This window comes from Euleptes europaea, chromosome 5 (assembly GCF_029931775.1).
Source record: "Euleptes europaea isolate rEulEur1 chromosome 5, rEulEur1.hap1, whole genome shotgun sequence".
Lineage (NCBI taxonomy): Eukaryota > Metazoa > Chordata > Lepidosauria > Squamata > Sphaerodactylidae > Euleptes > Euleptes europaea.
The window spans coordinates 65359171-65373210 of record NC_079316.1 but is presented as its reverse complement, the minus strand read 5'-3'; the positions used below and the strand labels follow the sequence as shown (position 1 = coordinate 65373210).

At 42.5% G+C, this 14040-nt stretch overlaps 1 protein-coding gene across 2 annotated transcripts in view; it reads left to right on the top strand.

Annotated features, from left to right (window-relative positions):
- RAB11FIP2 (RAB11 family interacting protein 2) overlaps positions 1–13589 on the top strand; it is a 50802-nt gene extending 37213 nt beyond the window's left edge. The window contains exons 4-5 of one of the 2 annotated variants that reach the window (XM_056849793.1): positions 508–553; positions 12864–13589. In XM_056849793.1, the coding sequence (XP_056705771.1) occupies positions 508–553; positions 12864–13091 (274 nt within the window). In that variant the 3' untranslated portion in view covers positions 13092–13589. The remainder of the gene's footprint in view (positions 1–507; positions 554–12863) is intronic. The other variant, XM_056849794.1, reaches the window with a different exon arrangement.
- Positions 13590–14040: the final 451 nt, after the last annotated feature.

Below are 14040 nucleotides of genomic sequence, written 5' to 3'. Positions count from 1 at the left end.
TTCCCACTGCTATATGTTTGGTAATATGGAAATATTTTCTGTACGTTTAGTATTGGGAAAATGAAATTGTAACATGCTTTATTAACAGGAAATAGCACATGGTCTTAAGTTTTTTATCTGTTGTATGAACATCTAGAAGATATCTGAAGATTCTTTATGGCCTGGCTATATGTTAATATTGATTAATTGATTTTTGAAAGTTAAAACATAGTTAAACCGTCTTATTCAAGCCTCACTCCTCAACTCTACTTGGAAAACCCACATTTTCTTCAGCTATAAAAACTGCCAGGGTAAATATAAATGCCCACTTATGGTTCTCTTATTCCAAAGTGGGGAGCAGTACATTCCCGTAGTTATTGAGGCTTTTAATGCAAAGAGTTCTGGAGAAATTTGCTTTTAGGATCTTTGAACTTTATAGTTTATCTGTGCATCCAGTATTTTGTAATAGATGACAGTTTTTAATATATATATTTATTACATAATATATCTTTTTGATTCCTTCCATAGTGTTAATGTGAATTCTCCAAAAACTGAAGACCTCAGGAAAGCCGCGGTAAGTTGACAGATATGCCAGTTCATTCTGTGTGATGTCTGAAACAGTTTATTCCTTTTAAAAACATTGTAAGCTTGACCTGACTAGTAAAAAGTTAAGCTGGTGTCTCCTGTGCACGTGCGTCAGAATGTCCTTGCAGGATCTGATCACCCAGCCCAATGGTTTGTGTCTGACATTGGCTGGCCACCTTCTCCTGGAACTGCCCACAAGCAGAGCAAGGTGTATTCTTTTTTCCTACCATCTGGTAATCAGTGAGAGAGTGCCTCTGAACATGTGGGATCTGCTTGGCTACAATGGTGTGTTAACAGTTCTTAGCTAATCTTCCATGATTTAATATAATTATGTTTTATGGTCTCTACATTGAAGTTCATCACCACACCTTTTGTTAGTGAGTTTCATACATTAATTATGCAATGAATGGAGCAATAGTCTTTTTTCCAGTTTGTCTCTGAAACTGCTGTCTAACAAGGTCGTTTGGTGACCTGTTGTTCTGTTATGTGAGAGGAAAATAACATTTTCCATCCATTATTTCCACATCATTCTTAATTTTATAAGCCATTAGTCCTCTTCCCTAGTTGTCTTTTTTTCTAAATTAAAAGCTTCAACATCTTTAGCATTTACTTGTACAGAAGGTGCTCCAACCTCTATGTCATGTTACAGTCCAATCCTAATGGGGGGAGTTCTGCCAGGGATGGTGCAGCTGTGCTGCCTCCTGAGCAGCTAGGAATCCCTGTGGAACTCTCCCTAGAGTAACTCAGCGCCTGCAAAAAGAGGTGTTCCAAGGATGAAGGGGTGTTGGAAGCTGGAAACACCCCTTCCATGCCGGCATGAGCCCTTGCGTTGGGGAAATGCTGCTGGTGAGGCTTTGCCAGCGCTCAAGGTTCATGCTGCCGCATGGCTCCCCAGAGCCAGCATAAGTGACCCTGCACTGGTGCTGGTGCCACTTTAGCTGGTACAAGTGGCCCTAATGCCGGTGTGGTCACGTCGGCTCCTATTCCCTTCCCCTCCCCCATTAGGATTGCACAGTCCGTTACTCTTTTCTGCCCCTTTTTCCTATTTTATTTTCCAGGTATATTCTTAAGATGAGGAACTAGAATTCAACCCACTATTGCTCCACTATAGATTTATATAATATGATTATATCAGCTACTTAAATAATAATTTATTAAATTAATTCCATAGAATATACATTCTAAGCAATATATTTATTGAAGAAGAAGAAACTCAGCAAGACTTTCCCAAATCTAAAGCCTATGAATCTTTAAAAGCTGTTTAAGGAGGGTTAATCCAAAATGCAAATACTAAGTTGATAAGTAAACATAGCAGAGTTGGTAGTAGAAATAAATAAAAAGGTTCTCAGAGGCTTGAATTGATTCTTTGGAATATTCATTTGACCATGAACAGTTGAAAGAATAGCCAGTGTGGTGAGAATTTCAGAAACAAAATCCTTCTCATTCAGTTAGAAACAAGCTTGCTCTCCAAGCTTGCTCTCCAAGCAGAGTAGATTTTACAAATATAATATAATAATTTATTATTAGGTCTATGACCGCAGCCTTTGACCAAGGGAGGAGAAAAGGAAGGGAGGAGAAGACGAGGGAGGATAGGAAGCATAATACATAGTAAACATGATAAGGATAATACAATCTTAAGTTAACAATGCTAAAAATTAGGCGTCAGCCTAATAAGTAAAAATCCTAACTAAGAGTAGATTTTAAGAATGAATTTGCTGTTTGGTTACTTGAAAAATACGGCAGCGGCTGGACTTGTGGACAAGAAATGTAAGTAGTCTATAGTCCTGTGTACACAGACATAAGAATAAGTCCCATCAGATTTCGTGGGGTGAAGTTATCACTAAACTCAAAAGATCAGGATGCACATCCCATCCACTGGGTTTTAAACAGGGTTATTGTGGCGGACTGCAGCAAAACTGAAAAATATTTTGAATTCAACTTTTGTCATGTCAAAAATCTTTTTGATCTGTCCAAGATTTTTTAATGTGGAAAACGAATTTTTATCTGACTGAAATGTTAATTCAACCGAGCAGTAACTAAATCTCGAAATTTAAAAGCAATATCAAAGGCTACTGTAGCTTGGCAGTTTTGGAGTCCATTCCATTGAAAGTTAGTTATGACTACGACTTGGCAGATAACCGCACTTCTTTGATTTTAATGGTGTGTGTACCCAATCTTCTGCATATTTCAACAGAAAAAGTTGCTGCTGAAGTCAGTAGCACTTACTCCCATGTAGGCAGTATAGAATTGCACCCGTTAACTATAATACGTTTATTGACTTCTGTGCATTTAAAAAATAATACTCAAAATTTTGTGATGGCTCTTTAGCAAAAGCTTGATGAGAATTTTTATCTACTAATTATAGAGGAATTGGGGATGATAACAATCATTTGTGGCCTTGTTCCAATTCTGGAAGACAAACTATCCTCTATCTTACTCATGAGTTTATGAAGTCCAATTAGATATTGGAAAGAATTATTTTATATGCTAAGCTTGAAATACAACTATTGTAAACAAAAAACGAAACCCAAGTGTTACAAAACTGTTCTTAAATAGTTTGAAGTAATTTGCAGGATGTTCTTCCAGTGAATTGTTATTTCTTTTCTTCCCTTGGATGCAGTGTTTGGTAATTAAGTTTGCATGCCTTGTGCTCTGGTGGTGCCAACACCTGTCTGTGAATGAACAGTGTTTAAACAGGAGCAGTAGCCAGTTGAAAGGGCAGGGAGAGCTCTTTAAAGCCTAATTAAGAGCTGGAAGGAAGATGAAGCAAGTAGGACAAGACATGTGAAAGTATCTAGGATGATATTCCCAGAGCAAAGTTGCTCATTAGAACAACAAACCGATGATCAAAGAATGCCAAGTTACCATTTTATCTCGCCATTTCCTGGTAGTTGTGACTATCTGTTGGTACCCAAATAATATTTGGTTATCAAGGCTTTCCCTATCTATTCACCTATTTAAAATCTTTTTCTACTTCCTTTCCTGAAATGTGGGTATTATAGAAATGTTCTGGGTAAATGATAGGGAAATATTTGTTACAATTACATTTCCCGTCATTCCTGTAACATATGTAAAAACGCATACTATGTTTTCTAAAGACTGAATTCATAGTGTTTTCAGTAACTTCAGTATTTGCATAAACACATGTCCGTTGTGCTTTAAAATGTGCATATGGTCTGAGGATAAGTGAACATCTTAAAGATATATTTATGCAGAACCATCTGTGATGCAATATATAATAATATGCTATGACTACTGTCAGCTATTCCTTTTTATAGATTAGAAACGTGACAAATTCTATTATATATTATGAAGGATTTTTTTAAAGAATGTGTGTTTGTGAGTGTTATACTTGTAGACATGTGTGTGTTTGTGAGTGTTATACTTGTAGACAAACACATCAAACAATGCTGAGTATTTTTTTCTCTGCATTACTGGGAGAATATATCTAAATTTAATGTGTAATACTCCCAGATCTGTAAAGTGTTACATACTGGTATGGGAATTTTGGGATTGTGATAATTGACAAAAACACATTTTAACGCAAATGATAAATTGTATCTCATGAATTTAAACCATCTGAAAACATTTTTGCGTTCAATTGTTTCCCAGAGCTCAAAAATGTAAACAGTTGCCGGAGTGCTTATCTTGTAGCATTTATACTGGCTTGCTAGCTAGCCCTGTCTAATTAGCCTGATTTCAACTTTGCCACCTGCATGTTTTAATGATGTGAGAGGTGCCAAAGTGTAAGGTAGAGCTTGCTAGGAAAGGGAGTGAAGGTGAATTCTTGCATATTTGAGGTGGCATGCTTCCTAAATCATCAGCATGTGTCCTCCTTAATGATAGGCTTCAGCTTTAAACAGGCATCAGTTTGTGTCACCAAGCTTCCTAAAGTTTAAAGTTTGACTTGAGGCCTGATGGTAACTATTCAAATATTTTATGCCATAAATATCTCAGGATCTGAGCTGTTTACAGCTTTCCTAATGCAGGCTGTTTTTCTTTTATTTGCTAGTGGGCCTGTTTGAAGGTTGTTTTGTCATTGCTACACCAGAGAACTAACTGCTTGCACATAGTTTTATTATTATAGTTTAAGAAACCTTTCGTTTTACACTATTTAGAACTTTGGTTTGTTTCCATTCGAAGTTGTCATCCAGTTGTTTTTTGGCTGTAAACAGACTCTTAAAACTGTTACACTTGCCCATTGGTGTACATTGACTCATTGGAAAGGACTGCTAAAACACGTGTTTTCTTTGTTAGTTCAGAATTCTGTACATTTAGTTTACTGTTCTGCTAATATATCATTCTATAAAATCAGTGGGCTCTTCCTTCTAGGTAAATGCTGTGTTAGAATTCTGGTGTGTTTCCTGCTCTGCCCAAAATATAGATGTTACAACATACACTAAGAAGTCTGGAAAACGAACATAAGCAACCTCATCCACAGACTATTTAGTCCCATTGAAATCTGCTTAAATCCAAGTGCTCTGATTTTTGTATCACAGCCATGGGAGGACTAGAATGGGTAATTAGACAAACCAGGCTTAAGAAGCTACATAAATCCTTGGCTGCATTCCTAAAGGTTGAGTTGTCAAAGAAAAGGCAGTTCAAACAGTAGTTTTTGGATATGCCTTAGTTACACAATTCTATTTTCTGCATTCCCATGGTAGAGGAGAACTGGCATAGATGAATCACCAAAAAACAGGGACAAGGAGGTACTCTCTCCTCGCATTACTGGATAAATATATAGGCACAAAACAAATAAACAAAGGGGCTTTGGCTAAAAATATTGTGCAAACTTTCAAATTACATCAATTTTTTTTAAGACATTAGTTCTGGATTGAGTGTTCAGTAAACCAAGTACTTGTGGTGCAATTGTGAAATCTAGCAGATGTTTGGATCGGCACTGCCTGATTCTGTTTGTCCAAAATGTGAAGTTTAATTTTACTTCTTTAAAAAGATGTCTTTTTTTTTTCTATCCACTTGTTCTGTTGTCATTATGATTGCTTCAGAATAGAGGGGGGAAAGCGAATTCACAAATGCACATTCATCTTTCAATAAATTGCAAAATCAAGTGATGATTTGCATATGTAAAAAGTCATAGGACAGAGCTTTCACATTACATTGTAGTACATTAAATATAATACTTCTCAATGGAAGCAGTTCATATATTTAGCTGCAAGTAACTGTATGGCCAACTGTACATGTATGTGTGGATTAGCCTTTAACATTTTATTTAAATATAGAATGTGTTAGATGCAGACAAATGCTTAAAATAGAACATACATTCATTAAAAAGCATGAGTGCAGAAGAATTATCTCACTGTTGGGAAACGCCCAAGAAATGTTTTTGAACCACATCTATTATCCATTTTAATCGTTTTGGATTTTTTTCAAATGTAGACTGGTTCCCTTGCAGCATCTTCTGCCAGGAGAGTGGGAAGTATTCCAGAGAAATGTTCACTTAATAACGCTGCACTGTGGGTCCCAGATGGAGGCCTGTTTCCCTTAGATCTCAATTACAATCTGCTCCTGCTTTTGCTACAGACCAACAGTGAGAGCTTGAAAAGTTGGTGTACTGTAAATTCCTTAGTATTTATATTTTGCTGCAACTTCTCTTTCCTTTCTTACTGAAGTGATGCCAAGTTTAATCAGCAAAATCATTCAAATGGTTCCAGTGCTCTTCCTGGGACCACAATTGCTTTGTCAATCAGACTGGGTATAAGTAAATGCTGAAACATCTTAAAATTTCTTGTTTTTAGACTGAAATTGCTTTGGTCAAATTTGGGGTGGTGGTGGTATTTTTTTTTTAAAGGACATGAATCAAATCAAGTGTTCCTGTTGAATGGCTAGCCTGCGGAAAACATATAATTGTTCTTACCAGTCCATTCCAGTTAAACCAGACATATATAGCACCTTCCAATTAGTAGCCACACCAGTGCTGTCACCAAATTTGCACGGAAAATCTAGTTGCAGTGAGGGATCCCTCTGGCACATTATCTGATGTTAATGGCCTTCCATCATGCAACAGCATTTCCAGTGGTTTCTACATCACAGTTGTAATATAAGTTCATCTTCTGTCTTCGGTGCAGCCCCACATGTGGGACTGCGCCTGCGCGCAGGCCTACCGCCGGAAACTTTATTAGCCTTAGGCCTCAAGCCGGGGATGCCCCTCCCACCGCAGGCGGGGCCGGCCTTCGCGTCGAACAGCCCACATGCTCCTGGGCAGGGCATCCCCTTCCCTCCTCAGTTCCTTTTTTGCCGCCGCTTAGATCGGAGCTTTTTGCCTTACCTCAACCGTTTTCGCTGTCATAAGTCTTTGAAGAGCCGCGTCTTCCCGGCTTCTCCCCCATTTTTCCTCCAATCTAAAAAAAAAGAAAAGAAAAGAAAAGAAATTCGCCGCTTGCTCCCGGTTTCCTCAACCTAGCGCTGAGAACCACGATGGCCCCCAAGACCCCCTTCAAGATCTGTAAGACATGCCCGGCTAAAATACCGCATTCAGATCAACATGAACTTTGCCTATCCTGCTTGGGTGAGGGGCACAATGTCTCAAGATGCTCGATCTGTCAAGGCTTCTCTACCCTGTCTCGCAATGCTCGCGCGCACTGGCTGAGTGCCGAACTTTGGAAGAAGGCCCTTTCAGTGCCCTCCCCCTCGACGGGTTCCAGGACCCCGGGAGACGCGCGTTCGACGCGATCGGTACCGACCCCCGGTACCAGCTCGACTCCGGGAACTTCGGATCCGACACTCTCGTTTCTGACCCACGTGGCCAAAAAACATAAACATAAGTTGAAGCACTTGGAGAAGTCCGGATCCAGCTATTCGACACGCAAGAAGTCCGCGTCGGCTCCAAAACCTTCGGTTCCAGACGCCTCTCATTCGGTACCCGCCCCGCACCAACTCCGGTACCGAGAACACCTTCCCCACACCTGGGCTCGCCACTCCATTCCTACTCGGACATCGAGCTGGAACCGCTTGAGGACCCGCTGCTTATTTCAGACCCGGACCCGCTGGATCCAGCTTCCCTGGTACCGCTGGATCCGACTCCCTCGGTACCACAACAGATCCTCCAACCTGCTCCTTCCTCAGCTACACCAACCATATCTCCAGAGCTGGTTAAGGACTGGATTGAGTTCTGCCGGTTTCGACAACTCTCTATCCAAGGAGAACCAGTGGTCCTCAGGACACCTCAACTCCCTTCCCCCTTCACCCCACTAACCCAGCGAATTCCTAGGGTGGATTCGGAGCCAGACGACTCAGAATCCAGGGATGAGAGTTCCGAAGGAGTGTCAGAACCTTCCCCGGATGATCTGGTAGGGGACACAGATGCCATTTCTCCATCCGAGGATCTAAAGCTAAGGACAGAACAAATTATAAGGATGGCTGAGGCTCTTGACATCAGTATTTCTACAGCTGACAATAGGCCCAAGGACAAGATCCTTAGTCGCCTTTACCCTGACACACCAGGCATTGCTGCCTTCCCTATACTGGAGGGTCTCTCTGATGGAGCTATGTCACTCTGGAAAAAGCCTGCCTCTATCCCTGCTTCTTCTAAGAAGGTCGAGAATTTATATAGAATAAAACCTGAGTCAGCTGAATTCCTCACAGTCCACCCCCCTCCATCCTCCATAGTGACTACTGAGATGCAATCCCGGCAACGACAGGGCCCACATTCAACACCTGCTGACAAAGAGAGTAAACGCCTTGGCCAGTTAGGTAGAAGGACTTACAGTTCGTCAGCCCTAAGTTTCCGCATCTCCAACTATCAAACCATTATGGGGGGGTACCAACTCTTCCTGTGGGAAAAGGTGGGCCCGCATATCGATCTGCTTCCTGAAGAATCTAGGAATGCAATGCGTTTAATCCAGGCGGAGGCTACCCGTCTGTCGAGACAACAAATCAACGCTGGCAAGCATGCGGCCAACAGTGCAGCTAGAACGATGGCCTCAGCAATCATCCTACGACATCATTCCTGGCTTCGTTCCACGGCCCTCCCTCTAGACACTAGGTCACACATCGAAGATCTCCCCTTCGAGGGAAACACCCTCTTTGCCTCGACTACTACGGAATTCCTCACGAATTTGAAGAAGGATTGCCAAACAGCACGATCCCTTGGTGTAGCCCACCCTTTCCACCAGCAGCAAAGAGACAAGCCGCAGTACCGTCAGCAGTCTTTTGGCCCTTCCTTCAACAGATTCCAGAGATTCCAGAGGTTCCAGCCATATCCTCAACAAGGAAAATTTCCACACCATAGCCAGCAGGCCCAACCAAAGCATGGTTTCAAGCAACGCTCCACCCCCAACACTCTAACCAAGGACCAGAGACAATCCTCCCAAAAGTTCTGACTAACACCACAAGCTGCTAGGGAGGAGTTGGCGTTTCTGAATAGGTTGTCAAAATTTTACGAGGCCTGGCGAACTATATGTTCCGATGCCTGGGTCCTCAAAGTTATTTCCCAGGGCTACCGCCTGGAGTTCAAGTTCATCCCTGTTTGCTCACCTGCCAGTTCAGCGGGAGATAACCCCTTCCTGGAGTTTGCACCCCAACTAGAGGAACTCCTCCTTAAGGGTGCTGTTCAGAAAGCTGACCCCCCTTGTTCCGGTCTCTTTTCTAGGATTTTCATGGTTGACAAAAAGGATGGGGGTTCCAGACCCATCATTGATCTCAGGTTTTTAAATAAATGTTTACGAGTTTCAAAATTCAGGATGGTCTCCCTACCCTCTGTTATGGAACTCATTACACCTGACACCTGGTTTGCAGTCTTGGACCTTAAAGACGTATACTTTCATACATCCATTCATCCAGACCACCGACGTTTTCTCATGTTCCGTTATGGTTCTGAATTCTTCCAGTACTCAGTCCTCCCCTTTGGCCTTGCCACAGCCCCCAGAGTTTTTACAAAGTGCATAGCAGTGGTGATGTCATCCCTCAGAGACCAGGGTTGTAGCATCTACCCTTACCTTGATGACTGGCTGCTCACAGCCACTAGACACTTTCCTCCAATTTGCAACTGGTCCTTTCTACCTGTAACAAATTAGGCCTAATGGTCAATTTGAAAAAGTCGAAACTAAGCCCTTCTCCCAGAGCGCAGTTTATCGGCGCAGTGTTGGATTACAGAGCCGGACGAGCGTTCCTCCCTAATGAAAGGGTGGCCTCTATCAAGGGCCTTATTTACCATTTTCTGAAGTGTAGACACCAACCAGTGGTCTCTATACAGAGGTTGTTAGGGCTCATGGCCTCGACCACTGCAGTCACCCCGTTAGCTAGACTGCAAATGAGGGAACTACAGAATTGGTTTATTAGGTCTTATGACTTTTCACGCCATTCTAAGTGGCATAGACTATCCCCAGGGTAATCCTGAGATCTTTACACTGGTGGCTCTCTGAGCCCAACCTCCTCAAGGGTGTCCCCTCGGCTACTGGAGCCCAGACTTTACTCTTACCACGGACGCCTCCATGGAGGGTTGGGGAGGTCACTGTGGAGGCCATTCTATCCAAGGCAGATGGACCTCTAGAGAGGCATCTCTACACATTAACTTTCTAGAACGACGAGCTGTTCGTTATGTTCTTACCTCCTTCACAGATATCCTACAGAATTCAAGAACACTTCTGCAGTCAGACAATTTCTGCACCATGTTCTATATCAACAAACAAGGGGGCACGGGCTCCATCCCTCTCGGCAGGGAGGCTCAGAGAGTTTGGGGGATAGCTCTCGTACACAACATAGAGCTAAGGGCCATACATATAGCGGGGGTCCACAACACATGGGCAGACTCCCTGAGCAGGGATTTTACCAGAAACCACGAATGGGAATTACAGGTTCATTTTCTCTTACCCATATTCCAGGAATGGGGCACACCCCAAATAGACCTATTCGCAACCAGGGACAACAAGAAGGCCGCATGATTTTGCTCACTAGCAGGGAACGATCCGGCTTCGCTGGGGGATGCGTTCCAACTCACCTGGTCCAATCACCTGTTCTATGCCTTCCCCCCATTCCCATTGCTGGCAAGGGTTCTGGGAAAGATAATTGCGGACAATACAGACTGCATCCTCATAGCACCTCGGTGGCCGAGACAAATTTGGTTCACTCTGCTGATGCAACTGGCGGGAGAGAACTGCAGGCCCCTTCCCGTACACCCGAATTTACTTCGTTGGGGCGGACTAGCACACCATGATGTGCAGAGGTTACACCTCACAGCTTGGAGAATTTTTCCCAGTTGTTAATGGGTTGTTCACTGTCAGTACAAGAGGTTCTTCTACAAGCGAGGCGTCCTTCCACTCGCTACTCATATGATAGGAAGTGGGACAGATTTCTGGCTTGGGCGACACACGAGGGTTATTCCCCCTTTGTCTGCCCTCTTCCCCAGGTCTTAGACTATCTGTTAGAGTTAACCAAGAGAGGCTTGTCAGTCTCTTCAGTGCAAGTACACCTTGCAGCTATCTCAGCCTTTCATGACAAGGTAGAGGGGTATACGGTCTTCTCTCACCCCCTCTCGAAACGTTTTTTGAAGGGCCTTACCAATCTGTTTCCACCGAGCCCCATGTTAGCTTCCCAATGGTCACTATCTTTGGTCCTCGCAAAGCTCATGCTGGCCCCCTTTTGAACCCTTGGCTCAGGCTCAACTATCAGCTTTGTCAGCGAAAGTGGCCTTTTTGGAGGCAGTGACGTCAACCAGAAGGGTGGGAGAGCTAGCAGCTCTCCGCATTGACAGCCCTTTTCTTAGGATCTATAATGAGAAGGTAGTCCTTCATCCCAGTATCAGGTTTAAACCCAAGGTTATCTCCACCTTTCACCTAGCACAGGATTTAGTCTTACCGGTATTTTTTCCTAATCCTTCCTCCCAAGCAGAAAAGACACTACACACTCTTGACTTGAAACGTGCCATTCTTTATTACATTGAATGGACAAAACACTTTAGAAAGTCTAGTTCACTTTTTGTTTGTTATCAGGGGCCCAAGAAGGGAAAACCAGCATCCGCTCAGTCCATAGCGCGATGGGTGATCTCGGCAATTAGGATCGCCTACAATCAGGCACAGGTACCATGTCCCCTAGGGATTAGGGCCCACTCCACTAGGGCACAGGGTTCTTCTGCTGCTCTCCACAGAAGGATTCCGGTTGGCGACATCTGTAGAGCAGCGACATGGTCTTCGGAGGACACGTTTGTGAGACACTATGCGCTGGATCTGCAAGCCAGGAAGGATGCAGCAGTGGGCAGAGCAGTCCTCCAGACACTTTTCTCCTAGTCGACCCCACCTCCTGACGGGTAAGCTTGTTAAAATCCCACATGTGGGGCTGCACCGAAGACAGAAGATGAAAACAAAGTTGCACTTACCTGTAACTGCTGTTCATTGATGTCTTCGGTGCAGACACACATCCCTCCCTTCTGACCCCGCTGTCGACCTGAAAAAAAAAAAAAGAAAGAAAAAGAAAGGAGTTATTGGAGTTTATTGACCTAGTACTTACCTGCCATTTATTTTGGTCAGCGTCGGAGAAGGAACTGAGGAGGGAAGCGGATGCCCCGCCCAGGAGCATGCGGGCTGTTCGGCGCAAAGGCCGGCCCCGCCTGCGGTGGGAGGGGCATCCCCGGCTTGAGGCCTAAGGCTAATAAAGTTTCCGGTGGTCTACGTGCAGGCGCAGTCCCACATGTGTGTCTGCACCGAGGACATCAGTGAACAGCAGTTACAGATAAGTTCAACTCTGTTAATCTGCCCTTACATCAGTCCATAGTGGGATAAAGAACTGTAGCGAGAGAGTATTCTTTCAGCTTTTCTTTTGTATAAGATGTGTTCCAGAGGTCTTGATAATTGGGGATTCTGTTACGGTAGACCACTCAGTAATTCATGATGTTTGTAACCCACTGATCATTGCCCTCAGGTATCATGAAATCGAGAGTAGCACAGGAGTAGCGCATGATGTGTTAGTCTTCGATATTCTGTGAATACCCCTGGAAGTTTATACAGGCTTTCAGTAGTTCTTAGAGTTTGGCACATTAAAGGGTGAAGTCAGCAGTGAATTTTGAACACTGTAAAGATGCATTTACTGTGTATATGCAAATATGTTTAACTTTTGATGAGTCATCAAGTCACAAATTATCAGAAGCAGATTATCTGTCTGAGATCAATACTGGAAGTGTTTTTCTGTGTTCTTTAAATGCAGTTATGATGCATGACCTATTCTAGTCTTATATGATACTGGGACGTTATTGAGAGAATGCCCATATGAGTTTTCAGATTCATACCCTCTCATTTTGGTACTATAATGATATTTTCCCAAATGTTTCTTTAAATTCTGCTTTATCCTAGGATGGAAATCCTTTTGATGTTGCTGTGGGGTATCGTAATCTGACATATGAAGAGGTGTTACAAGAATTAGTGAAACATAAAGAACAACTTAAGAAGAAGGACACCCATATTCGTGAACTTGAGGACTACATTGACAATCTTCTTGTACGAGTAATGGAAGAAACTCCCAGTATTCTCCGAGTGCCATATGAGCCTTCTCGACGAGCTGGCAAATTTTCCAAAAGCTGAGGCTCTACCTACCACTCCATGGTATTTCTTTAGAGAGTAATGGGATAGACAGCTTATTGATACCTTACTTTCCATTATCCCCTCATTTCTTCCTGATAGATAGGTTGACTCCAAATATCAACAGGTTTTGTCCACACCTGTACATGAACTCCATAACATTACAAAAATAAAGTTCTATTTGCCATAAAATATTCCTTTTACATTAAATATTTACATGAAGGTAGTTTTTACATCATAGCTAACTTATATACCACTGTACACATAGGAAGGATCCCATACACTTGAATATTTACTTTGCACCTGAGTCAATCTCTTTGATACAGCATGCTGTCAATGTGGATGCGCACAAGCAGGTTGTAGTTTGCAGTTCTAAACATGAAGGAAAATGTGATAATGTGAGGTTTTATTGTTAACATTTTATTTATTATTAATAGCCACCAAAGCACGCTTACTAAAGAGGAAGCTGCATACCATGTTTTTGCCACATGGATTGGTTTTAAAGTGGAATTCATTTGAAACGTTTAAATTGGTATCTCTAAATCTTGTCTTTATGAATTTGGGCTTTCCAAACAGCGCATATTAAAGTTGTGAGGAATATAACAAACTGGATATGTTGCATACAGGTATAGCATACCACTTATTGAAACATACGAGCATAAAGTAAAACAAAAGAAGTGATGAATTAATACCTCATATGGCTAATTTCTAAGTGAACTAAGATAGATACAGCTCACTGACAATGCTCTAAAGAATCTGTGTCAGCATATGCATCTTTCCCTGGCTTTTGCCAAATTGGGGGGGTGGGAAACAATCAAATTATATACTCGTTTGACTTTGCCAATCTGGATGATGATTGCTTTAAATGAGTGGTTTAAAAACAGCTATATTCTGTGTAAAATATCAAATATTGTCCTTTATTTAAGCATGGTGGATGTATTTGGCTAAACAC